At 42.5% G+C, this 26699-nt stretch overlaps 1 protein-coding gene across 1 annotated transcript; it reads left to right on the forward strand.

Moving 5' to 3' along the window:
* Nucleotides 1-630: 630 nt before the first annotated feature.
* Nucleotides 631-24886, forward strand: LOC310813404 (glycerol-3-phosphate dehydrogenase, mitochondrial-like; the record flags this gene model as incomplete). Its single annotated transcript, XM_083682381.1, has 16 exons — nt 631-729; nt 2145-2316; nt 4089-4213; nt 5236-5333; nt 6106-6269; nt 9851-10015; nt 11103-11247; nt 12105-12298; nt 15425-15559; nt 16308-16483; nt 17434-17565; nt 18048-18206; nt 19087-19199; nt 19511-19589; nt 21031-21129; nt 23035-24886. 16 exons carry the CDS (start codon nt 631-633, stop codon nt 23158-23160), a joined length of 2181 nt encoding a protein of 726 aa, XP_083538507.1. The 3' UTR covers nt 23161-24886.
* Between the last annotated feature and the right edge of the window lie 1813 nt (nt 24887-26699).

Raw genomic sequence — 26699 nt, forward strand, 5'->3', positions numbered from 1 at the left:
TTTTAGGATGGCCTCTCCATCTATAACTGCATTTGTATTTAATTTCCTATTTATCTATATCAAAACCAGTTTGATCGCGAAGAAACATAATTCATGCATTGTGTCTGATCCTCTGCATCGCTGTTATTCACACCAGAAGTTGCCGGGATTCCATTTCGGTCCCAGTAAAGAGTCCTGAATGGATGAGGGAATTGGCTCAAGCTTTGCATAAGCTGCATGGGCTTTCTCCTTAAGCAGCTGGATGGGAGGATTTTCCTGCACTGTGCCTGCAGTGTGCATACTCAAAGTTGTGGTGCTGATGAGGCAATCCTGGCAACAGTTGAATAGCCTTACAGTGATTGAGATGGTGTCAGAAAACAAAGTAGTCACCCAACACATAGGTGCTGCCCTTGAGAGAAAACTAACTCTCAGCAAACTAAACAAAGGCACCACTACTGCATTCATGATGCATTTGTTCCTAACCATTTATAGCAGTTGAGTTGCACTCTTATTGTTTGTGGTTGTAACGTCAAACAGGTTACTAATGGACACACCCTCATAAAGGGATAGTGCACTCAGAGAGTCAGCAGTCCAACGTTTGGGTTTATTGTTATTTGACTGTTGTGTATTTTTGTAACTGTTCCAGGAAGCATGGCGTTCCGAAAGGCAGTGAAGGGAACAGCTGTCGTGAGTGGAGGCATGGTTGCCTTTTATGGCCTTACACAGCTGACAGAATACAGAAGAAAACAGGTGAGTTTGTAGCTTGAGAGTGGGCCTCCACATAGTTTAAATGCTACAGTGAACTTGAGATCTTGTTTTCTAAAGTGTCTGTTTTCAGAGTATGTTTGTCAGTGTATGACTTTATTCATAAGGATAAATTATGTGTAGGCTAGAGCCTTGCTTCTTTAAGAGGCCAGTTGCTTTGTAATTTCATAGTAATGGAGTAACATTTTCTGATATTAGCCTACACCTGTACACCTGTACACCTACAACTGTGTAGTAACAAAAATCCTCAACTCCATTGCCATGCAATGACGGTCCTCCTTGGCTCAGTTGGTAGAGCATGACACTAACAACGCTTAGGTTGTTGGTTCGATTCCTGCTGGGACCACATATGTAAATCGCTTTGGATAAAAGTGTCAGCTAAATGGCATATGTTATTATTATATTATGAAGCAATTAGTCTACTAAATGACTAGGCCTATACAGGTTAATACTACGATGTTACCAGAGTACTTATATAGAGGCACAGAATTATACCAAAAAGTAAGCCTAAAGTCTTATCTCCTTTATAAGTACAAACACTATACTTATTTTTTGTTGTATGGCATCTTTATTCCACATCATCATCTCAAAGAATGAATGGGTAAGGTAATTCACAACTTTGAGAATACAGTTTCACCATGCATGCTGCACAGAAATTAGGCTAGCACCTCAAATAACATGACTAATGGGATAGATCCTAGTGTGTGTGTGATTTGTGTCTTGCCATCATTCAAATTAATACGAGTATGGTAACCTGTTTTTTTTTCTTGATGTATTATCCTAGCCTAGATAATATAATCTTTAGTGCATGTCATATATATATATATAGTTTGACGTTCATGATATTAGTGTAGTCCACCATTAAAGGGGCAATCTGGGATTGGTACATACATTTTGAATGCAGTAGAGGCGCCTTTGTTTATATATATATATATATAAAAAGGTACTTTTTGTTTTATTGTAACACTTCTTCTGTTTATTTGTTGTTTGTTTTTTAGTTTTTAGTTTTGTTTAGCTACTCTATTAGTGAATGTCAGCCTCCTACTAGACTAGATTCTTCAGAGCTTCAGTCAATATCTTTTTGGTACAACAATAATATATATGCAGGTAGCATGCAGATTTTGTGATTAATCTAGATGGACAATATTTTGAAATGGGGTGGTGTGGGGAGGGAGCTGTTATGAATTTGCATGTGATTTATTGTTTTTTTTTATTTTATTCCTTGGTGGTGTCTGACATTTTTTTCCACAGAAAATGCATGGTTTCTTTTTTCCTAAATCCATCATCAAGAATGTTGAAGACATATGCATAATAATGAAACACATTTATTAATGTGTACTGTCCCCTGGAGTCATATGACAATGAAATGGATGACTGGTTTGTTTGCGTGGATGGTCTAGGCCCGGCTCTCGCGCGTGGAGGCGCTTGAACAGGTGAACATGCCCTTCCAGGATGAGCTCCCATCCAGGCAAGCTCAGCTAACGGCCCTACACAGCACTGAGGACTTTGATGTGCTCATCGTGGGGGGAGGAGCCACGGGCTCAGGTTGTGCCTTAGACGCAGTCACACGGAGTAAGTTGCCTTTATCATTAGCAGTCTACCGGTTGTTCCTGTTGTTCCGGTTGCCCTTTCCCCATATCTTCTGGGGTAGCCTATTCGTTTACACCACACAGGGTAGGTTACATGGTGTCCTGAAGAGCTGAGCTTGTATCTTATCATCATAGCACAAAACCACTGAATGTGCTTGGTTTTGTGTCTTTAGTTTGCCGTTCATGATATTACTGTTGTCCACCATTAAAGGGGCAATCTGGGATTGGTACATACATTTTTGGACTTTTTAATTAATGATATAGCCATTGATTCTTGAAGACTAAATCAACTATAAATGCCTCATGAGCTTAGATCAACTGTCTTATCCCATTAGAATCCAAAATATGAGCTTGTTTTACCCCATTGTTTGTAAACAATGTAATTGTAAACTAACACTGTATAGCTTCAAAACATGGTAAAACTATAATTTTGATGTCATGGATGGTCAGTCCTTACATCCATAGCTCCGTCTATGAATTTGAGAGTGGTTACATTTCTACAGCCCCATCCTTCAGCTGTTTACCCCAAAAAGTGTCAGGGAGACCGCTTTGTTGTTGTTCGAATCCCAGATTGCCCCTTTAAGTCCTTGCACTTGATCAATCTTGAAATATTCAACAATAACTTTACTATGCATAGTGAAAATGTCAGATTTTTCCACTTGCACATAACATTAGTTATTGTGTTTCAAACAAACTCTTAGTGAAAACTGTTGTCATATTTAGTAGCCTAGAAGTGTACTGTAGGCCAATTTTGATTAATCACTCTCATTTCCATAAGTGAAATAATTCTGATGAATCCCATTTATTCTGCTGGCACAACAACAGCAGCGGTTTGGAGCAGCGTTTTGCAAGGATTTTGAGCGGCGGCACGCTTTTGTTCCAGTCGCCCCCCTCACAGCATCCGATGGATATTCTCCATCCTGATGTTGCATAACCTCCTAGTCATTGTGCTGAAGCTGCTTCCAAGCCCTGCCCCTAGGGCTCAGCCTGTAAGGCGCTTCACAGGGCAGCTCTGGAGGGTGGAACTACACAATCCTTGGACTTGGAGGATTTCTCCCCCCTTGAAAAGACCAAGGGGCAAAGTCCAACCACCGCAGTTTGAAGCATGACGGTTTGTTTTCCCCCAGATGAACGGGGACCGTCCTCTCGCGGTTACCATTACATCCTAAATCAATTATCTATGCTGCTCGTTAGAGGTTTCTTTAATCTGTTTTGCTCCTTTATCCAGTTTGACTGTCTAATGGTGGAATAGTGGGGGTTTGGAAACCCCCTCATCCCCCTCTTCCTAATCCACATTCGGGTTTTTTTCTCTCTTTCTTCTTTTCAAAATTGGGATTTACAGTTTCTATCCGACTGGGATGGCACACAGGCCTCTAATGGTGGGAGTGAGGAGCAGTTTCAATGTTAAAGAATGTGATGGAAGTCAGAGGATTTCTCCACAAATATACTCCATTTTAGTACTGATATGCAGACAAAAAAAATTGATAGAGCAAATGTGTGTATAATATATTTTCTTTCCTTGAATTCAAAACATTTGGACTGCCTTTTATGGTTCACGCAGCCATTCTTATGAAAATGATTGCCGTTTTTCACCCAATGGAATATGTATGCCTGCACAATATTTCCCATCATGCATATTGCAGCAGAGAGGACATGCATATGTGAATAATATGTGATGTATTCTAAACATTTGTGGACAATAAGTAGCCAAATATCCACTTGGTGTTGATCTGTTGCCTTGGTTCCCATCGTCAGATCTTAAAACTGCCCTGGTAGAGAGAGACGATTTCTCATCTGGCACTAGCAGCCGGAGCACCAAGCTCATTCATGGAGGAGTCCGATATCTACAGAAAGCCATCATGAAATTAGATTACGAACAGGTAAATGCTTCATTTTTTCTCAGCAGCTGACACTTATCCGTGGAATTCCTGGTCCGTCTGGTCCTATTGCTTTATTTACCCCTCCTTGTTCATTTATCATTCACCAGAGGTCTTGACATGCTCTTCTTGAATGACTGCCTGTGATTTTTGAAGTTATTTCTAAGAATTCCTACAACTTCGCAAGAGAGGAGGAGGTGGAGGAGGACTAGTACCCCTGTCATGATCAAGACGGGAATTAGGCTAATACAGGAAATTATCTCAAAGTAATAAGAGGAATAAAGCATTTGGGTCTTCTTTTGTCTGTGTATTGTTAAGAAGAGTCACCCAAGTTCAAACTCAAATGTCACCATTTTCTGTTACATTTCAGAGTACTTGAAGAATCTCATTATTTTAGGCCGGTATTTTCTTGGGGAGTCTTATTTTCCTATCTGTATGAACATGCTGGGGTCTTGGAGGTGAGCGTTAGAAGGGGCCAATTAGTGTGATTGCAGGAAACACAAGTGCACAGTCAGCAGCCCAGTAGTAAAGTATAGGCTACTTTACATGCCATGGAAGAAAGGAAGAGCAAATTAAGGCGACGCCAGTAGGTATTTTCTTTGGACTGGTGACTTTGGTCATCTATGACAACAAGAACTTTTTCATTCCATAAAGTCTTTAATCTTAGAATTTATAAAGACCATGTCCATTAGTTTGGATGTGTTGTTGGATGTAATTGAGTATAATTTAGTATAATTGAGTATAATTGAGTTGATGCTGTTCCATAAGACGCCACCAGCATTAGATCACCGTGTTAAATGATTACACTGTAAAATATACTTTAACTTAAATATACTCTAACTCTATTCGTTCTCTTACTGCATTATTATGATGTTTTCCATGTGACCTCAGTTCTACTTTACTCCTCATTCAGAGAAATGAATAATATGACCGAACTTCAGAGAGGGCGATGTGGATAAGAATGAGCTTGAATTATGTTTTATTCTCTTGACACTTCTTCTCTTTTACCGTCTTTAATCTGCTAGTATATGATGGTGAAGGAAGCCCTCCACGAGCGCTCCAACCTCCTGGATATCGCACCCCATTTGTCTGCACCTTTACCCATAATGCTCCCCGTATACAAGTAAGAATGTCCTCAGTCCTCTCGTCCTTCTCTCCTATCATTTCTCACCCCATATACCACAGAAGGCAGTAAACCTTTAGTAAAGACATGAAGTTTGGAAGATGAAGAAGTTCGGCTGAATGGCAATAAACTTTAAGAGAATCACCCCGGGCAGAGAAGACCATTGAGGGTGAGGGTATAGAGAATGAGTGGTCTATACTGTAGGTTTCCTGATCACCATCTGAACACCCCTCCTCAGCCCCTCTCATTCTTGGGTGAACTCAGAGGCCTTGATTTGATTGGTGCTGCCTGCTATCATGATCTTTAATTGCACCTGACATTTCAGCTCGTCTCTGGTATTTAAAGCAGTGTACAGGTGTGTCTAATTACCGAAGGGTGTGGAGAGAGGGAAAGCCAGAATGGCCTAGACACATCATGCCATCATACACCACATCCTTCACAGTCACGAGTGCAGATTCTACACACAGTCATGTTTAAATCCAAATAAACCACCACAGAATTTAATGTATATGGAATATAAATCAAATATATGATGTGTTCTCTTGGCAATGATAGCAAGTTTATGACTGTTTGTATTGTTCAAAAGCTGACACACACACACACACACACATCCATGAAATTATCACAAGTGCAGGGTTCAAGTTGAAGGAGAAAGACACTAATACCAGAACACTTCAACGTGTCCTGTGAAACATTTTAGCACCATTTTGACCACAATTGGCCTAGTACTAACCGTGCAGTATTTTGTATGTTTTTCGTTGTGTTTTGTAAGGTGGTGGCAGCTTCCTTACTACTGGGCAGGGATCAAGATGTACGACCTGGTGGCTGGGTCGCAGTGCTTGAAGAGCAGCTACATCCTCAGTAAGACCAAGGCTCTGGAGCTCTTTCCCATGCTGAAGAAAGATAAGCTGGTGGGAGCCATTGTCTATTATGATGGTAAGCGTCCAAACATTTAACTCACCTCAAACCATACACATAGAACCAGTTTAAGTCAATCCTGTCTAACCAGTTTTTAAGTTAATTCTTATTAACTGACCACAGGATGAGACCTACTGTATAACATTGTAGCATCTGAAAATGTTTGATTTGTAATCTGCCTATGAAACAAAGAACACATTTAGGGTGTTTGAGCCACACTGCTCTCCATCTGCAGAAATAACAGGATTATTTACACTAGAAAGTACCAAGAACATTACATTTACCTCTAAATGATGGCCTTTTTAATATCTTTCCTCCCTAATCCTCAGTCTTTCATGTTTCTTAAAGAAATATCCAGTGTCTTACACGGCAGTGTAATTGCTGGCTATGTGAGCGTAAACAAATTAGAAACAACATTTTTTAAACAGCAAATAGCTGGTGGGCTTTTGGTTTCCAACCAGTCCCAGGATCCATCTTTCTCCAGGCTATATGTGCCTCGTGTTGGCATCAGAAAAACAAAGCATATGTTGATTGTTAGCCAGGGTGTACATAGCATGTCCTGTTCACTCAAGGTCTCCCTTGTAGCCGCAAACTCCCAACTTTGTTTCTCTAGGCTATCTGTCAGACTTCATTTAGCATTTGTGGATATGTGGATTCCCATGTACTGCAAAAAGGCAACATATTTCGGAGGGAATGTGGCTGCGATCTGAGCAGTGATCTGTCAACCTTACTCATTTAGCAGAAGTAAGTGGGAGAGGGGGCATTATGCTGCAGCTATTTATATTTGCTCTGTTTTATACTATCAGTTTTCTGCTTTTTTTTGTCTCTTGGAAATGTAGATAAAAAAAAGACATATTGTGCTCCCCCCCTCAAATATCTGATTGTTTTGACAAAGGATGAAGATTTAAAAAAAAAAAAGAAAAAAAAAAAAGAAACATAGTCTAGCTTGAAGAAAATATTTTTTCTTCAAGCTGTAATTTTTTTCGGCAGTATTCAATTGGGAACAATTATGGCTATGACATTTTCTTCTCTGACCTTCATTATTGGGGACTGGGCTTTGACTGCTTGAGTTCATCTCCTCAGGAATTCTCAACATGTAGACATGCCTTAGCCTTAGAATATGTACTCATGATAGATGATTGAGATGATTTAGTCAGAAATGACTAAATAGATTGTGGAACAACACAAAACATGAGCTACAGATCCAAATAACAGAAATTTGAACAATTTAGAATGGGAGTGAAACGTATTCTTTACCTCATGCACTGGTGCTTTACAATGTAGAGATAACACACTACTTATATACCCACTAATATGCTTAATCATTTTCATATGCATTTTTTGGTGGGTTTTTGGTCTCTTTGTGTCTATTTATCTCTCCTCCCTCTTACCCTCCTCCTTTTTGCCAGAGGAGTAATTGACAGAAGCGTCTTGGATAATAACTGCGTCTCCCGCTGTACCTGCAACAATTTAATTGGACAAGTCAGCCCAGCCAAGCATCTCTGGCTCATGACTGGGAGACATGAAATTCATTGTCATTATTGTCCCTGTCATTTTGCAGCATTTTGTCCAGCCGTGGAGTTCCTCTCACTCCAGTGAGTTTTGTACCTCCAGGAGGCGCGGGTTATAGCGGAGGTAGGGGCAGGACGCCCCACTGAACTGCCTTCTCCTCTAGGGAGTTTTGAGGCTCATTTAACCTTGCTCAGTCTTTTCAGTTTGTGATTTATCTCTCAGATTAATATTGTTATTAGCATTGCTGTTATTATTCTTAATATTATTATTATTATTATTATTGTTATTATGAGATGAAAATGTTATTATCACTCACGTACCATTCATTAATCCCTGTCATGCAGTTTATCTGACTGATTGTGACTAATCTGAGAATTGATGGCAGCATCGTGGTAAAGGTTGCTGTGCTGTGCCCAGTGCCAGTCTCTGACAGGCTGGTAACAGAACTGTGAATCATAGTGTCAGAGGTTAGCAGGGGTCTCAACAATCATCAGGGATCAGACACTGGCACTGCCTACTAACCCTTCAGTATCCTGCTTACAATACCCACAACGCATGTTTACCAGCCATACACTCCAATGGGCATATTCAGCTCTTACACAGATGAATAAGTGGGACTCTATGGTCTCCCTAATACATCATGGCAGGGTGCATACTCTTGTATGTAATTCATTCTAAAATGTGGCCTTTAAAATCTGTTGTTTTCATGTTTTTTACTTTTTGCTTTCAATTTATTTATTTATTTTCCTTAGTGGTGGAATGGCTTGAAGCATGCGGTAGCATTAACCAGACCCCAGCAGCCCCTAGCCTACCTAGCCCCTAGTCGTTCAAACATAAAATAAATCAGGGCACAAAAGGAGCTGCTCATTCCTGCAAAGTAGCAACATTCTCCCCTCCAGCCCAACAATGAGGACTTGAACTTCCCTGGCAATAACAAATAGAAAGAAAGTCACCCAGGACACCCAACATTAAAAGTGATTAATCATCTCTATTCTCTCTTTACTTTCAACCAAGAGAGGCTTTTTTCCAGCGATAAATCTTAAAAGATGTACATAAGAAGCACTTCTTAATGAAACCCGGCTTTGTTCATTTGTCACCTTTTAGACCCTTTCATTTAAATTACAAAACTTCTGACCTTGTGACTCTGAATATAGATCTCTGGTATTTTAGAGCCAGTGAGGGATTAATCCATAAATCTTGATACCAGATTCCTCTGTTCATTAAAAAGGATTCTGCGGAGGGATCCTCAGCTTTGGAAGTAGATCAGTCGTTGTCACAATTGTTTCCCTTTATGTTGATATATTAAAAACCATGGCAACCAGAGACAGTGCAAATGATTATTTCCAATGATCACCGCCATTGATTTTCTTTCTCTTTTTGCATACATTTATAAAATATTATTATTATTGATTAATCCTAAGTTGATTTTATCCTCATTTAACCTTGTTCCCCTGTGTATAATAACTGAGCTCTCTATTGAATGTTAACAAGTGCACACCATGGAGATTGTTTCATGTAAGAAAATGCGTGTCCGCTTGTGTTACGCTCAAGCGTGTGTGTGTGTGTGTGTGTGTGTGTGTGTGTGTGTGTGTGTGCATGCGTGCGTGCGTGCTTGCGTGTACAGAAATAGGCCTATGCGTTGTGTTAATGTGTACAAAAACAGACATGGGCTATCAAATAACAAGTTTGTAAATTCCTACCCTGCATACTTGGTGGATTTAACACTTTGATCAACCGCCCCCCTCACCCCCCCCCCCCCTCACCCCTCCCTCCCTCCTGCTCCCGCTGCTCTTTTTGCAGAGCCACCCCCCCCCCCCCCCCCCTCCTTTTCCCCCCCAGTGCAGGAAGAGGGGTGCGGTAGGGGAAGGGATGGGGGGGGGGGGGGGGGGGGGGCGGCCCGTGTACAGGCCAAAGGGCCACTGTGGCTTTAAGTGTGCTGCTCCTTGTGTGGCCAGAGCAGCCATCGCACTGATGCAAAGTGACAGGGACAGATGTGACATATCGGTTCCGACACACTTCCATACCACCAGTCACCAAGGCTGGGGGTGACTCACGTCCCCTCCTCTGGTCCTGTCCCCCCGCTGCAGGACAACACAACGATGCTCGAATGAACCTCGCCATCGCCCTCACTGCTGCCAGGTATGGGGCTGCCATAGCCAATTACACTGAAGTGGTGCACCTACTGAAGAGGGCAGACCCTCAGACGGGCAAGGAGAGGGTCTGCGGAGCGCGCTGCAGGGACGTGATCACAGGTAACACACACACACACACACACACACACACACAAAAATGTCTGCTTCCTTCTTTCCTTCCTTCTTCGCTGTTCTCTAGCGTTCACAACGGGGGCGCTAGCAGCACCCGTGAGGGAGTGCTGCTAATCACTGCTATTTTGCACATAGTCATCGCACATCTAATGTGAGGGGCTTTAATATTTCATAAGCATTTTATGGTGTACAGAGGCTGCTTCAGATCTGGTCGCGGTGTAAGGCGGAATTAGCGTACTCCAAATGGCCTTACTTACCTTTTAAATGTCATGCATAGGAGTGGCTCAGGAGGTATAAAGCAGTAAGGAGAAAATGATGAGATTCTGGAACATTTCATGAATAACCAAGATTTGAGGATCTCAATACATGACTGCCCCCTTTTCTTCCATGTTTTTAAAGATGCCAGTGTGACCCCTGAGATGTAACACTTTTCATTGTGCGAGAGTGAAGCTTCATAAGGGAAGTGTGTATTAGAATAAATGAAATCACTATTGTTTTTATTTGTGTGGTTATTTTTCTCCACAGAATGAAGGTCTCAAGTGCACAAACACATGCTAGAAAACAACAAACAAAAAACCATTATTTTATGGCATTCAATTCCTCTCCTCTCTGCTTTAGTTTTGGACACAGTGTCACAAGTCAAATTAGGAAGGCTATTCCATTATTCAGCTCGTTGTCAAAACAGATCATTTAGTATCATCCCTCTACCTTTGATATGCGCCCCATTATTAAGCTCGTCAACATCAAGCATCACATTATAACAAACATTTCCCTCTGCACAATCAAAAGACTCCCTCAACACACACACACACACACACACACACACACACACACAAACACACCACACACACACACTGTGTGTGCCTCCTGGGCCGCACTTTGACACAAAGAGGCGAGAGGGAAATTAGGTATGTCTGTTCCCTATTAATTACAATCCTGGGAAGTCTCCCATGGACACACGCGAGGAGCCACTCTATTACAGGAGGAGGTGTTGGGGCTGATAAATTAATAATCCGCCTTGTCACCAGGTCCAGATGAATGGCCCCTGGTGATTGATGCTGTTTTCCTTTCATAGGGCAGGAATTTGATGTCAGAGCCAAATGTGTTATCAATGCCACGGGACCTTTCACGGACGCGCTGCGCAAAATGGATGATCAGAAGAACCCCAACATCTGTCAGCCCAGTGCTGGGGTGCACATCGTCATCCCAGGCTATTACAGGTAGAACAAATGACCCCCCCTTCCGTCTCTGTCACTGTCGTCGTCGTCCCCACACACACACACACACACACACCCCACCCGCTCCTCAACATCACCTCTGCATCAGTGGGTCATTAGCTCTGCCTGATCAATTCATTAGCACCTTCATCTGTTGAGCCGCTCCAGAGCTAGGCAACAGCCAGGGCTAAACATATGCACTGTGTAAGATCCAGGGGCTCCTCTCTCTTCCTGCATGGCTAGTTCAGAACAGGTGCTCACTACTGAGAAGCACTGTTGAAGAGCGTCAGGTTCCTTTGTTTCTACTCACTGTTTCTTGTTAGGTCGAAGAGCCGATTTAGATGAGTGAAATCAACCAAACGCTCTGCATTGTATACCATTTATCTACGGATAGGTTCCGTTTTTTTTGGAATAGAGTCCCGGCCTACTCAACCAGACTTTCGCGTGATGGCGGTGCAAATGGACTTTCTGATTGGATTCCTTTCTGCTTTACCATATCTGGGGGTTTCTCTGGTTTTCTTGTTGATGCATGTTATTTGTGTTTCGCAGGGGTGAGAAAGCTACTTCCCCTTGCCCCCCCCAACTCCCCCAGCTCCCCAACTCCCCCCCTCCCCTCTTCCTGTGTTAAATTGAGTCAGTACCATGTGCATGTGTTTTAAACAGGGACAATATGTGCACTCTGAGCCGGGGCTATGGGAGCAGCGCTGGAATTGAAACCCAGCAGAATTAATCTCCTGGAAAGGAGCGCTGACAGGAGGCTGATTATGGGGTGTCCCCCCCACTACCCCCAGTCGGTCCGCTCACGCCTCCCAGCAGACCAAAGGTTAATGCAGTCTTCTTGTTTGCTTCCCCCCCTCTAGTCCAGACAACATGGGTCTCCTGGACCCAGCCACCAGCGATGGACGCGTCATCTTCTTCCTGCCCTGGGAGAAGATGACCATTGCCGGGACGACAGACACGCCCACCGAGATCACGCCACACCCTATCCCCGTTGAGGAGGACATCAACTTCATCCTAACGGAGGTCCGCAACTATCTGAGCCCCGACGTGGAAGGTGACTATGACAAAACACATGGTTCTGGTCTCCCCGAGGGACACAAAGTATAGGAAGAGAACATATATGTGGCATTACAAAAGAAGACACTTTATCTGCAGTATCATTTGTTTATAAATCAGCATTTGTTCATTAGCAATTTGTTTATAAACTGCTTTTCAATAATGCCATTGCTATAGGATAGTGGTTATTCATTAAGTATTACTATCAGAAAGCAGGTCTGATTACTTATGATTAATTTGATTAACCAATGATATCAAGTCTTACATTTCTATTCATTTCCTATTTGTGAAATGGCCATACTTCATGCATGCCAAGACAATCTTGCATGTGATAATGTGATGAAAGACCATGATGCGAAAGGTACAGCCACGTCAACACACGTCCTTCTCGGCAGAAAATGAATCATTGGTGTACATTTACACTTACGGCACTATAGCACGGACGTTAGAATCTCCACCTAATTCATAACGGCCATTTATAATAATAAATACACGTCCAAACAATCTCAACATTTTTTTTCTCCCAGTCCTCTGATTTACAAATAGCTGATGGAGCAAGCGGCTGACAGAAATGAATGGCCTAATCTGATGGCTGTGTAGGACTTCCACTAGATATTAATTCATCAAGAGGCCACAGAGTGCAGACAGATACAAATTCCTGCTTTAATTATGTATGAGACCCCGCACTAGAAACACAGGAGACATCAACACCATACCAACCACCTCCTTCTTATAGTAACTTTATGAACCCCTTTGATTCTATCTCATTACTTAGTTTTCCCTCTAGATCATAATGCATGCCAGTTGTTACGCTCAAAAGATTTTTTTTTTCTGTGTTTGTCGTTCACCATAGAGTCGTTGGGACGTTTGTTAATGACTAAGTGAAAAATAACCACTACCGCATTAAAATATATTGCATTCGATTTGCGATTTTTATGAGACCTTCCTGGAGCCCTTTTTATATGTCTTTGTTCCCTGGTTGGAGCCTCAAATGACCGGGCAGACTGATGACTGGCTTATCAAAACCCATGGAGACTGTATTAAAAGAATGACCGGTGGGTATCTAAACAGAATGCAGTGCTATTGATCTCAGAGAAGTGGTCTAATTGTTTCCAGTAGACACAAGGTTGTCTAGATTATTTGATTGATTAGCTTGATACTGGTCTGCCTGCCTCCACATCCTCTCGGGCCTTGTAATGACACAGTAATCCCAAAGCACTACATTATTGTCCTCCATGATTTTTAATCTATCATCATTATCATGGTTGTACTCAGCGTAAGATTAGTCCATGGTGTTTCGAACATTTCTCACGGATCCGCTGTTCTGCTTTTCCTAATGTTTATTAGAGTAGGTGGTGGAATGGCTGATGCATACAGTACAAGGTGGTTTCCAGGACACAGATTAAGCAGGTCTTGGATTTAATCATGCTTTCAGTGGTGAATCTCCATTGAATATGCTTTTTAGCCGAGAAGTAGGCTCCTAACCTGTGTCTGGGAAAGCGGCCGTTAATGTGTAGTAGGTTTGTTGTGGAGCTGTGGATGTGTCATGGCGGGTCTGCAGTGCGGCCCTCAGACCAGCATCCAGCTTCAGGCTGCGTGCCCCGGACGGCCTGGGTGACATGTGGCGTATGTCTGGGCGAGACCCTGGTAAAGTCCTGGGGTCACAGGACAGCAGAACTGTGCCCCCCAGCCTGAGGAAAAAAAAGAGAGAGCGAGAGAAAAAAGAAGAAGTGCGAAGTGATGGAGCGAGAGGCGGGCCAGGACTGGCGGACTCCTCCGTCTCCGTCCTTGCCTGTGGACGTGCTACTACGACTTGGAGTCTCCAGTCAACCGTCGTGTGCATGTGGGGGGTGGTGGAGAGGAGACACGGCTGGAAGAGGATCGTTCCAGGGGGGGATTTGTCACATCGTAGGGCGGTGACACCTCTGAACACACACAACTGGCCTGGAGTGGACAGTCAGACAGACAAGCAGGCACTCAGTCCTTCTCATGAGGCCAGTGGGGGTCTCCATGGCTTCTCACAGTCACACCAACCTCTGAGTGACACACAGCAGGCGAGGTTAGCTCCAGCAGATCCCTACTGTATTACTGTACTCTACCACTGACTGGTCTGGCTGGCCCTACTGTACTGCTTTGGCTACCGCTAGCCTGCCCCTGCTCAAGGACTGGGCTCTTTTTGTTCTCGTCCTGCAGTATGGAGTGGATGGACTCTCTCTCTCTGTGGTGGAATGTTTCCACAACACACCACGGTTCCATTCCCAACCGATGAGTCACCTCAACAAAGACACCATCAGTTCCACTCATATTGTCTCTGGAATCCAAAAAAAATTAGGGAAAAAAAAGCTTTTGTTCGATGAGCCTCTATTTTATATTGTAACCCTCACGTTGTAGAAAGCCCACTTTCTTTCGGAAAGGAAAAGAAAATCTCCTTTGTTTACTGTCACCGTTTTTCAAAGAATGCATGCATGTGTTTTCAATACGAGCGATGTATCTGCAGGATTTTGAGGATGGTACATGGTAAAAGCTGGAATTCCACATCGCACTACGCCCACAAAGTTTCAGGCAATCAAACTGAGCCATGAACTCTTGAATCCATCGCTCCAGGTCCCCTCAGGTTAATGCAGCCAGAGAGACGTTGTTTATCATGCCTAGCTTTCACTGCACCGCTACAAAATGGCCATTGTGTTCATCTGCACGCCTTTTATTGCCCTTGCGAGGCCCGCTGCTCCAAAGCTACTCAGCTGTCATAAATGTTTAAAAAATGCCCTTTGATAACGAGTTTGTCATTGTTTTATTCAGAAATATCAACTAGCCCATTATGGTGGCAGGTATTTTTTCAATCGATACACAACAGCGTATTAATATTTAATTCTTTATATGTCAGTGCGATATAGAAAGAGTGGAGTGTCGTGGGGCAGCTCATTTATTTTCCAGCCGTGGTGGAGTATTGTGTTATTTAGGCTTTAGTTGGAGCCAGGATGTGGGATAGAGATAGAGTCATCTCACTTCAATGATTCCAGGAGCTGTCCATCACCCTCATATATACAGCAGTGTGGCTGTCCTGCTGTGTAACCGTGTGTGCGTGTGTGTCTGTGTGTGTGTGTGTTCCTTTTGTCTCGTGCAGTGAGGAGAGGAGATGTCTTGGCTGCCTGGAGCGGTATCCGGCCGCTGGTCACAGACCCCAACTCCAAGGACACTCAGTCTATCTGCAGGAACCACATAGTCCACGTCAGTGACAGTGGAATGGTCACTATCGCTGGTTCGTCTGTCAATTCACATGCAGTATACACTCACCAAACACTTTATTAGGAACACCTGTACACCTTCTCATGGTGGAGGTGGTGTAATGGTGTGGGGAATGTTTTCTTGGCACACTTTGGGCCCGTTAATACCAATCAATCATCGCTTGAATGCCACAGCCTATTTGAGTATTGTTGCTGACCATGTGCATCTCTTCATGGCCACAATTTACCCATCTTCTAATGGCTACTTCCAGCATGATAATGCACCATGTCACAAAGCAAAAGTTGTCTCTAACTGGTTTCATGAACATGACAATGAGTTCAGTGTTCTTCAGTGGCCTTCCCAGTCACCGGATCTGAATCTAATATAACCCCTTTGGGATGTGGTAGAACAAGAGATTCACAGCTTGAATGTGTACCTGAAAAATCTGCAGGAATTGCGTGATGCAATCATGTCATCATGGACCAGAATCTCAAAGGAATGTTTCCAACATTTTGTGGAATCAATGCCACGAAGAATTGAGGCTGTTTTGAGAGCAAAGGGAGGCCCTACCCAGTATTAGTATAGTGTTCCTAATAAAGAGCTCGGTGAGTGTATATTAATTTTTTTTGTTGCAGTTTCAACACATATTTCATGATTCATAATCATTATGTTTATGATACATTTAGCAAAGTTTAGTAAATGTGATCAAAATGTGCATGTACCACGATATATAACGTCATAAGTCAATCTAAAGAAGTGGATCAATAACTGTTATTGCTCAGGTGGGAAATGGACGACGTATCGCTCCATGGCTGAGGAGACGTTGGACGCTGCAGCCAAGGCCCATAGCCTGAGCGCAGGACCCAGCAGAACAGTAGGCCTGATGCTAGAGGGAGCTAAAGACTGGACTCCTACCATGTACATCCGCCTGGTGCAGGACTACGGCTTGGAGGTTGAGGTGGGGAAACGAATGTATATATTGTAATGATATACTGTATAGAAGTATATGTGTATTAGTATTGTAAGTAATATATAGTCATGTGAATATGTGGATTAATTATCAAATGAGATTAAAAAATCTGTATACTGGAGTTTCTCAAGTAAATGACCTGCGCTAATTGTATGAAATCAATTTGTCTCATGATACTAATGAATAGTAGTCAGGCCCGTTTGTAAAAAAAAACGGAATATATCATGGTTCCCTTAGTCCCCGAAGCTGGTGTCAAGAGTGTGACATCAGTACCCTGTCATTCCAGTGATGAGCCACATGTGTTCATCTGGCCAACGAGTGAATGAAACATCAGTCTGAGAGCAGAGTGGATTAGAAGCGTTAACAGTGCTGTGCTCTCTCCTGGTCACCCGGAGCCTATGTACTCCTGACAATACACTCAAATCACCAGGACAATCCAAGCCATGTTACACTTCAAATGAACTGTACAATGACCCGCAAATGACAAGCAAAGAGAGTTGCAGCCCCACTGCGACTGAATGAGTTTTAACCCTTCGTTAGCGAGGAAGAAGAGGGAAGGAAAGGATAATCTATGATCCTGATGTTCCCGGAATGTTTAAAAAGGTCAATATGCTGATATTTTTGACAGCGCTTGACCTTTTTTGTGAGAGAGAGAAGAAAAAAAAAAAAGAAAAAAAAGTAACAAAACCATTTGAATTGAAATAACTTCTTTGTTTAGTTCTGGCACATAATGGATCACAGTCAAAGCATGCTGTCTCCCCTCAGCATCTCCCCATGAGTGACTTGACTGTTAATACATTGTATTGATCTCATATGAAAAGGTGCTATTTAAATGCAGTGGTACTTCCCAGGGACCGCTAGCCCATTCTGTTTGGAGTTGCTCGATTGAATACTGATAATAATAACTGGCTAATAATGCCTGTTCCGGTGTTCTCCAGGTGGCCCAACACCTGGCGTCCACCTACGGAGGAAAAGCATACGAGGTGGCCAAGATGGCCCATGTGACTGGGAAGAGGTGGCCTATCGTGGGCAAGCGCCTCGTGTCGGAATTCCCCTATATCGAGAGCGAGGTTAGTTACATTTATAGGTACAGACAACATCGTCGCAATATTCTACACAGTGACTGAATCTGAATGACTTTGGCCGCAATTCAATCAATTGCAGATAAAGACAAACTGCACTGCTGGTTCATACTTATTGTTTACGCTGTATCAGGGGTGTGAATTGCACTAAAACCGACACCAGCCGAGGTAGAAATTGGAGGGCGGGCTCATTGTAATGCGTGGAATGGAATGAGGAATGGTATCAAACCCCATCCCCATTCCTCATTCCATTCCATGCATTACAATGAGCCTGTCCTCCTCTTAACAGACACACACCCTGCAAGCTGTTCCTCTCACGGACATTGCCGTTGGATGCTGACGTGAATATTCCTCGTGAACCTGTCGTGTGAATTGCCTTTATCTGCAAGTGGTTGAATTGGGACCTGAGTGAACGAACTGAGGAGCATAAAGATGAGGTATGTCCTCCATAAGCATGATGCTGTTTCCAGGTCCACTATGCCGTTAAGGAGTACGCTTGCACGGCCATTGACGTCATCGCTAGACGCACACGGCTGGGCTTCCTTAACGTGCAGGCTGCCGAGGAGGCCCTTCCCCGCATCGTAGAGCTCATGGGAACACAGCTGAAATGGAGCGAGCAGAGGAAGAAGGTAAACGACTTCAACAACCTCCCACAGACAACATAACAACATTCTTTACCTCGGTCTCCCCTTAGACCGTGTGTTTAAAAACATTGTTCCCGAGGACAGCATTCCTATTCCCAACAACACTCTCTCCCATCCCGTCAATGATATTCCCACTCCTGTATTCCCGCTCATGGATTTGATTGACCTCACATTAACCCGGATACGTTTGATCTTTAAGAGCCATAAATTGGCTTTTGTCATTACCATAGGTTAATTACTGAGATTTGCTCTGTACTGTTGCTACGTTGAAGCTGTAATAATAATATGCCGCTTTCAAAAGCCATTCTATCTGCCTGCCTGGCCGCTAAATAGGTATTGTTTTGATCTTTCTATTACAGTCACACATTGTGTTTGTATTGCCGTATAAATAGAGCAATACCTAGCAGTGCTTTCTTTGATACTGTTGATTCTGGTGAATTCAGATTGAGGCCTCACCCTTCCTGACATTGTCCTCACAAATGAGCTTTTGCCCAGTTGTGGATAAGATATTGTTTGCATTCCTCAGAGCACCTTTGCCATAATATTAGACCAAATTAAAAGCAAAATAGTTACCCATAATGTGTATTAGAAAACGAAGAAAGCGTTCTTAGTAATACAAGTATTAGTTGTCACTAAAGAAACCTGATCCCAGTGTTTAATTATAGGTTGGGCTGGTTGGGTACAGTATTAGTACAGTACACAGGTTTGATAAAGCTACAGTATCCTTGATAGATGTGGTACCTGTGTGTGTGTGTGTGTGAGCGGCATGCAGTGATGAATGGGGGGTAATGTGTGTCAGCACTGGAGTAATGGATGTCCTGATGCTAATGCTAATGGTCCTCCACCTTCCCATGTTTCCCTGCAGGAGGAGCTGGCTGCAGCCCAGCAGTTCCTCTACTACGAGATGGGCTCCAAGGCCCGCTCGGAACAGCTGACCGACACCTCTGAGATCTCCCTCTCTCCTCCAGAGGTGAACAGGTAAGACAGATAAGCAATAGTCAATGGAATGAGTCCAACATCATTGTGTTTAATGAGAGTTTGTTGTTGCAAGTGGAAATAGGAACAGTCCCTATTCCATTTGTGTACATTACCATACAATTACAATGCAATTGCTGAATTACGTAATGTAACAGAACATTAATACCTAATAGATAGATATTAGATAAGTGAAGTAGCAGCATTATTACACAGGCATTAGAGCCAGTGACTGTGTGACAACGTGTGACTGGGTCCCTTCTCCTCCTCTGTCTCCTGTCTCCAACAGCCATATCTAACTCCTCTGTCAACAGGTATATGAAAAGGTTCCACAAATTTGACAAAGAAAATAAGGGCTTTATCACGACGGTGGATGTCCAGACAGTATTAGAGGTAAAGATCCTCTGTTCTTCATCTGTGTGTCACCCTATGTTCTTTTCTCACAAGTGTGTGAGTGTGTGTGAGTGTGTGTGTGTGTGTGTGTGTGTGTGTGCGTGTGTGTGTGTGTGTGTGTGTGTGTGTGCGTGTGTGTGTGTGTGTGTGTGTGTGTGTGTGTGTGTGTGTGCGTGTGTGTGCGTGTGTGTACGTGTGTGTGCGCGCGTGTGCGCGTGCGTGTGTGTGTGTGTGTGCGGTGTGTTTGTGTGTGTGATTATTAGCAGTAGCCATTCTACCTTAATCAGATCTGGAGAGGCATCAGGTTGCTAGAACCACAACGCTCTGATGAGTCTCTTTTAGCTCAGTAACCATGACACTGAGTCTCACAGTTAGACGATAGCTACCACCGTACCCAACTGTTCAGAGTGGCTAATCCTGACCAGAGACGTCAGGGTTTTACAAAAGCACCATCAAATGATGTTTTAGGCATCAGTCAGGCCCCTTGTTGTATTGTTTTGCGATCAAATGTTTTTTTCTTACCATCATAGACAAGATACATACTACTTTATAGGCAGAATGGGTTTAGAAACAAATTTCCCAATCTATGTCAAATTAACGACAAATCCAGTCTACTTACAATGCTATTAGTGATTTAAACAAAAACAAACAAACAAATCTAATTTAGTAGATGTGTGATGTCATTATTGACTGTAGTAGAACAGTAGGGTAATTGTTTAGCACGAGTGTTGAACGGTGTGTAGTAGTCGAACTAGTGTTCAAAGGCAGTGTTTGGTCTCTAATCCACTGGGGTATATTTTAGGGACGTATATAATGTGGGCCTGTCGTTAATCCCTACCCATTCACATCAATTTGATAGGAAGTGTATGGATTACCTGTACACAAAGATTCAGCTGGCAACAGGGCTCTGTAAAAGAACCCTCTCTCAGTACTAATTGAGCAGTGAGTTTGCTGTGGGGGTTGTGTGGGAGTTTCTGTCAACACAATATCTAAATTAAAGTAATTTCATCGCAAGGAAGCAAATACTGAATAATATATTCATAAGAAACCTCATCTCTGATATGAAATACCTATACTGTATTTGCGTCGCTCTGAGCATGACTGAAGTAGCAGTAACTCAAGTGCTGAGTGGGGGTATATTTCCACACTCCTAGCTTAAAGGCAGACTCCATATAACCTCGCCATAAAATAGAGGGGTGACTTCCGGCAGAGTTAACTAGCCAAATTGAAGACAATTCACTCGCAAGCCTTTTTTGTCAAATGGCTCTCACAGTGTTCGTGCTTCAACAGGATCGCCAAGAGTGAAACGTCTTGTTGGGGTGAAGCTGAAGCATCTCGGATGACATACGTCCTGATAAAGTCATATCGCTGAGTCTACCCCGAAGCGCTTAGTTCTCAGCACCAGCATCGGCTCTAAACTATTTTCTTTTCTTTTTTCCAGAGTATCGGCGTTCAAATAGATGCGAACACACTCCACGAAATACTGAATGAAGTTGACCTGAACAGAAATGGACAAGTGGAACTGAATGAATTCTTACAGGTAGAGTGCATCCATTTTGCTAGATGCAACCATATTTGTGTGTGTTATTAACTCATATTAAATTAACTCATATTAAATTAACTCATTACCAAAATATTTAAATACCAAACTCACCTTCCAATAGTGTCTGCTGCTCTTAAGTTGAAAAATGACTCTAGTATTTGAGTTTTAGTACAACTTCAACTTAGTTATGTCATAAAAGAGACACATTCTGCTATAAATCTAATTTAAGTGCTTTCGCCAACCTAGCTTGCAGCTTAATTAGTGTTTATTTTGGCAGAGTACTCCAAATCTTGAATGACTTGAATAGATTTTCCTGTGTGTGTATGTGTGTGTGTGCGTGTGTACGTGTGTCTATGTGCACGCGTGTGTGTGCTCATAGAGAGAGAGAAAGCGCACACACACATGGACTCCCTCCCTCCCTCTTGACACTGGCAGCCTTCTCCAGCTGGATGACAATGATGAATGCAGAACATGAGACACATTAATGCACGGGATCTTGGTCAATGTCAGCCCTTTCTTCACGGTGTCAAGTTAAACAAACAAGATCAAGGCAAAGGGAATGGTAATTGTCCCTCCAGAGATAAGACCTCAGGGCTGTGAAGGGTTGGTCATGACCGGGGGGAGGGGTCCCTCACACCAGTCCTCAACCTGGCCTGCTTGTTGTCTGCCTCCATACTGGTCGTGGTTCAGGACCGGACACGCACACAGCACCACTGACCATCTCTCCAGATGTTCACATTGGGTTAGGGTTAACTAATTAAGTTAGTTAGTTTGTTAGCTATTGGTCTTAGAAACGTTCTGTTATAAACACGGAACCATGTGGATTTTGTCTCTATAGAGATGTCATAGTGAGGGGATTTCAGCATGACTTGTGATGTATGAGGCCTTGGTGGCATGTGTGAGACGTGTGAAAGTTCCCTGAAGTCTGGAGAGCGTATTCTGCGGAAATCAAATTAATGAGGACATTGAGTTCAAATCTTTACTTTGAGCTTTCATATTAAGTTTGAAGCTCATCAATGTCTCCGGCTGTTCTTTTAGTAAGCATCATGCTATATTCGTGGAATAGAAAAATAATTAAGAAAAAAGGGGGGTTGAAGTACCCAGTTCCCTTCTAGTTAGTCTTGGTCTATACCAGGACCAAATGATTGATACGGTTGATTGGCCCCCGAGAACAAGTTTCATCTTCATTAGTGTACTTTTTTTTGAGAGGAAGAACGATTAATTTCCTGCTCCAATGTTGGACCCCCAGCAGTGTGATTCTAACAGGATGGGGTGTATTGAGGAGGGTAGGCTGGATGCGATGCTGGTATTATGGGTAGGCATGGTCTTCCTGACTTAGGGCATGAGCTGACTTACAACCAGTGAGGCCAGAGAGCTGAACATGCTCTGGCATGATAATGACTCTCTCTCTTTGCTCTCTCTCTCTCTCTCTCTCACTCTCTCTCTCTCTCGCTCTCACTCTCTCTCTCTCTCTCTCGCTCTCTCTCTCTCTCTCTCTCTCGCTCTCTCTCTCTCTCTCTCTCTTTGCTCGCTCGCTCTCTCTCTCTCTCTCTCTCTCTCTCTCTCTCTCTCTCTCTCTCTCTCTCTCACACACACACACACACGCACACACACACTCACACTCACACTCACGTTAGAGATTGGGATGGTGGTTGGACATGTTGGAAGAAGATAAAAGTATTGGGACCTTATTTGATACCGATAATTTATTACAAATCTGTTACTGTAGTTATTCATTGAATACAAATCCACTCACATCATTAGAACATATGAATGAAACGCACAGAGCGTCTTATAAAAAGTCTGTCAAGCTGAGGGGATTTCTGATTTCATGAGCAGGGCTAGACTGTCATCATTTATAGAAAGTGATGTTCTAATTGGTCGTATGTCTTATGTCCCCAGCTGATGAGCGCTGTGAAGAAGGGCCAGGTGTCAGACAACCGTCTGGCCATGCTGCTGAAGACGGCTGAGGAGAGTCTGGACCAGAGGGAGCCTGTGTCAGTGGACCGTAGTGGGGGAGGAGTGTGAGCCTAGCCCCCTGGCCCTACACCATGCTGGCCCGGGCAGGCTGGGTTACCTCCTCCACACCCCTCAGCCCTGCCCTGGATCGTCCTACATACAGTAGGTTCATACATGACTGTAGTACCGGTGCACACTGTTGGTCACTGAATCCCATAGCCGGTCACATATGGGGATAGGTCCTCAATCCAAAGTTACTGAACTCATGGTGTTACATGAAGGAGTCTCTGTTGCAACACACACACACAGGTCATATTACAGAACTGTATTTTACTGTATCTCTGCATGAGCGCTGATGTGATGGCTAATGCCTTGCCTTTGAAACTCTTACACCGGTCATACTTGATATTTATTTGAGTATTTATTGAGATATTAAATTATTTATTTCTCTGGACACTGCTATTTATTTCAGTTTATTTATTTGTCCATAGTATTTATTTGAGTACTGTTTGTCAGTGTTTTATAATGTCACGTATGCTGTTACTTTTGTTTTTAAACGTTGTCAAAATCACATCATCAAGAATGTTATATGTGGATGCAGTGCAAAGTGATGTTGGTCTGTTCAAAAAGATTTCTGTTGTGTACCGTTCTACTGTGCCATTTTATACATTTTTACATACAGAAAATATGAAGGGAGGTATTTTATAGGACTAGTTTTTGCTGAATATTGTGATATTCATTATGTGTGCAAAGTTCTATGGTTTACATTATGTAATGCAATGCAACTGTTGTATTCAATGCAAGACTTAATTGGAAAATGATTGCATTTTTCACTCACTGCCATTAACATCTGTATTTTATCCCTTTCAAATGGACTCTAAATGCTTGATATTTATTATATTAATTTAGCCAACGTCAAATGAGATACAAATCAACAGTAAGCATGTTTAAATATTCTGCAGTAGGTGCATGTGATTGGTTCTAGGAAATGTTATTGTCTTGCATGATTTTATTATGCTGAATGGGATTAAGTGTTGTATTTGATGCTGGCTTTTAATTTCTGTATCTGTCTGTGCACTTGGTGTTTTTATTACTATTAATTTATTACTTGTGGTTTGTCCGGTTAGCCACTTGCATTTATAGAGTAATAAGGGAATGTATTTAATGTGCCTTGCTTTCAGATCCAGAGCGAATTGAGAGCATGAATCAACAGGGTTGATTAAACCATACTCTCCCTGGCTTTTAAGCGTGCTTAATTTCACAGTATCTATAAATAAAGCAATTATTTTCTCATGCGCACTGTTAAAATAAAGATTTCATGTGTTTGCCCCTGGTATGACAGTTGTGTAAGTGAGCCGTTTCAAAGAGATACAACTCCACGCTCCCCTCTTAATTAATCCACTTTTAAAGTTGACTCGAGTGCATTTGTTGAGAAATGGTTGTTGTCGTTGTTGTTTTTGTTGTTGTTTTGTTTCAACTAAGCTCAAATTATGAGGGAATTGTTTTACGAGTGCATGCACTGGTGATAGTGTAAGGGGTTAAATAAAGGGAGCTATAATACATATTTCTGTTGGGGCTAATCTACAGATTGTTGCTGGCCAGCCATGTGGGTATTATGCAATGCTAACTCCTCAAAAGAACATAAACAGTGATATTCTCAAGACTAAGTGTGGGAGGGCTAATCCATGTGTCTCCTGCCAGCTACGGCACATGAGGATGCTCAATGTTGAATTGGATTTACTCTTTTATTTTGTCATTGTTCTTCTTATGCAGTTGGATAAAGTTTTGTCTTCATCCTGACAAAAGCAGTGGAATGTAAATTAAGCTACTGTTCATGTTTTCAGCCAAAAGTACTTACTGAATAAATGTAACTGGTAGGTTAACCAGTGGCTAAACTGCAACATTGTGCAATTATCTCTTTATTTCTAACTCTCTCATTTCTCCCATGCAATACCTGCTTCTAATAATGATATATCCCTATGTCAAATTGTATATGGCTGCCATCTGTGTGTAATACACAATTATTGTAAGTGTGTGATTTTCTAGTGAACAGTTCTTACATTGTGCAGAGTAGGGTAATGGATTTAGACAAGACTACTCCTACCCCAACATATTTACAGTACTTCAATGATTGAAATACCCATAGGCATACTAAACATAACCCAAGAACTTCAAATCTATTCACACAATGCAATCAACTCCCCACGTGCAACTGCTATCTTCCAGAACACCTCCATTGTGTACACATACAAATACTGTGTATAACCAAGCATGCCCATTTGAATGTACCATAATTAGAAAGTAATGGACTAGCAGCGTTCATGGATGGAAGAATTCTACTTAACATTTTCTCGCACAGCAAATGGGCGAAAGTCAAAATTAACCTGAATAGGCCTGTAAGAGACCTTGATATAAAAGTTGATATTGCCTGTTAAAGAAGGAAGCTTTCTACACAGAGGTGTAATGGCCATGGAGGCTCTATTAGAGCTAACAGCTCCCATCTTCTCAAAGGTGGTCATTTAGTAGTGCTGCTCATTCAGCCTAATCAATGGTTTAAGCAGCAGTGAACCATTAAATAAAAAAAAAGTACCCCAGATGAGGTGCTTCTGATTGGGGTTAATTGGATGTAATTGGAATTTATACTATACAGTGGACGACTCATTAAGAACACATCAAAAACTAATGTCGTTTGAGCTCAGGTCATTTAACCGTTTGTTACAGGGGAAAAAATGGAACGGCAGACTTGTAAGAGAAAAGAAAATGCAAAACAATGATCAGTGCATTTACAGTAGGACTCCATGCTGAAAAAGCTCATTTCCATTGAATTGCCTCCCAATAGAAAGTCACTGCTCCTGCTTATAAAGCGAGGTTGGAGATGCATGCAAAATGTCTGTTGATGGAAAAGGGGTGCTAATCCCTTGGATTGGTCATGTCTCTAATTGAAGCCTTGGCTTGATTTTATATAGCATTCAATCTGAATATGTCTTAAACACATAATACTGTGTAACCTAGGCCTATGCCTGGCAAATTGAAACGAAGCTAGATTTTATTGTACATTTTTTAACTGTACTTATTTGTTTTGTCCAGCTAGCACCCTCTATTGGACATCGCTATCGTGCTAGTCAGGGGAATCTGTCATGAGACAAGCGCTCAGAAGAAGACTGGCTGGATTTCATCACTAATCCGTTTGATGCAAGTGAATTTAAGTTTTCATCCATATGAGTGAGCACTGTGTAGCAAGCCAGAATCACTACAGTTCATAAATTCATAGACAAACAGAGGGAGAGAGAGAGAGAGAGAGAGAGAGAGAGAGGGAGAGAGAGGAGGGGTGGCTGTGGGAGGGGAGGAGAGTGAAAGGGGTAGACGAATATGGCGTTTAACTGGAAGGCTGTATGTTTTATCAGTCACTGGCACCGTTTAGCTGACAAAAAGCGAGCAGCCTCTGCTCTGGGAATAGGGCCTAGGCACCGGGTGTTCACCAAATCCTGACAAGAAGAATATCAGCACTTCTCACATGCTGCTGCCTGATATCCACATGCTGTAGCCGAAGACTATCTCCATTGTCCAGTTTGATTGCCTGAATCAAACTGATTTACTGCAAATCCATC

This window comes from Argentina silus, assembly GCF_951799395.1.
Source record: "Argentina silus genome assembly, chromosome: 12".
Taxonomy (NCBI): Eukaryota; Metazoa; Chordata; class Actinopteri; order Argentiniformes; family Argentinidae; genus Argentina; species Argentina silus.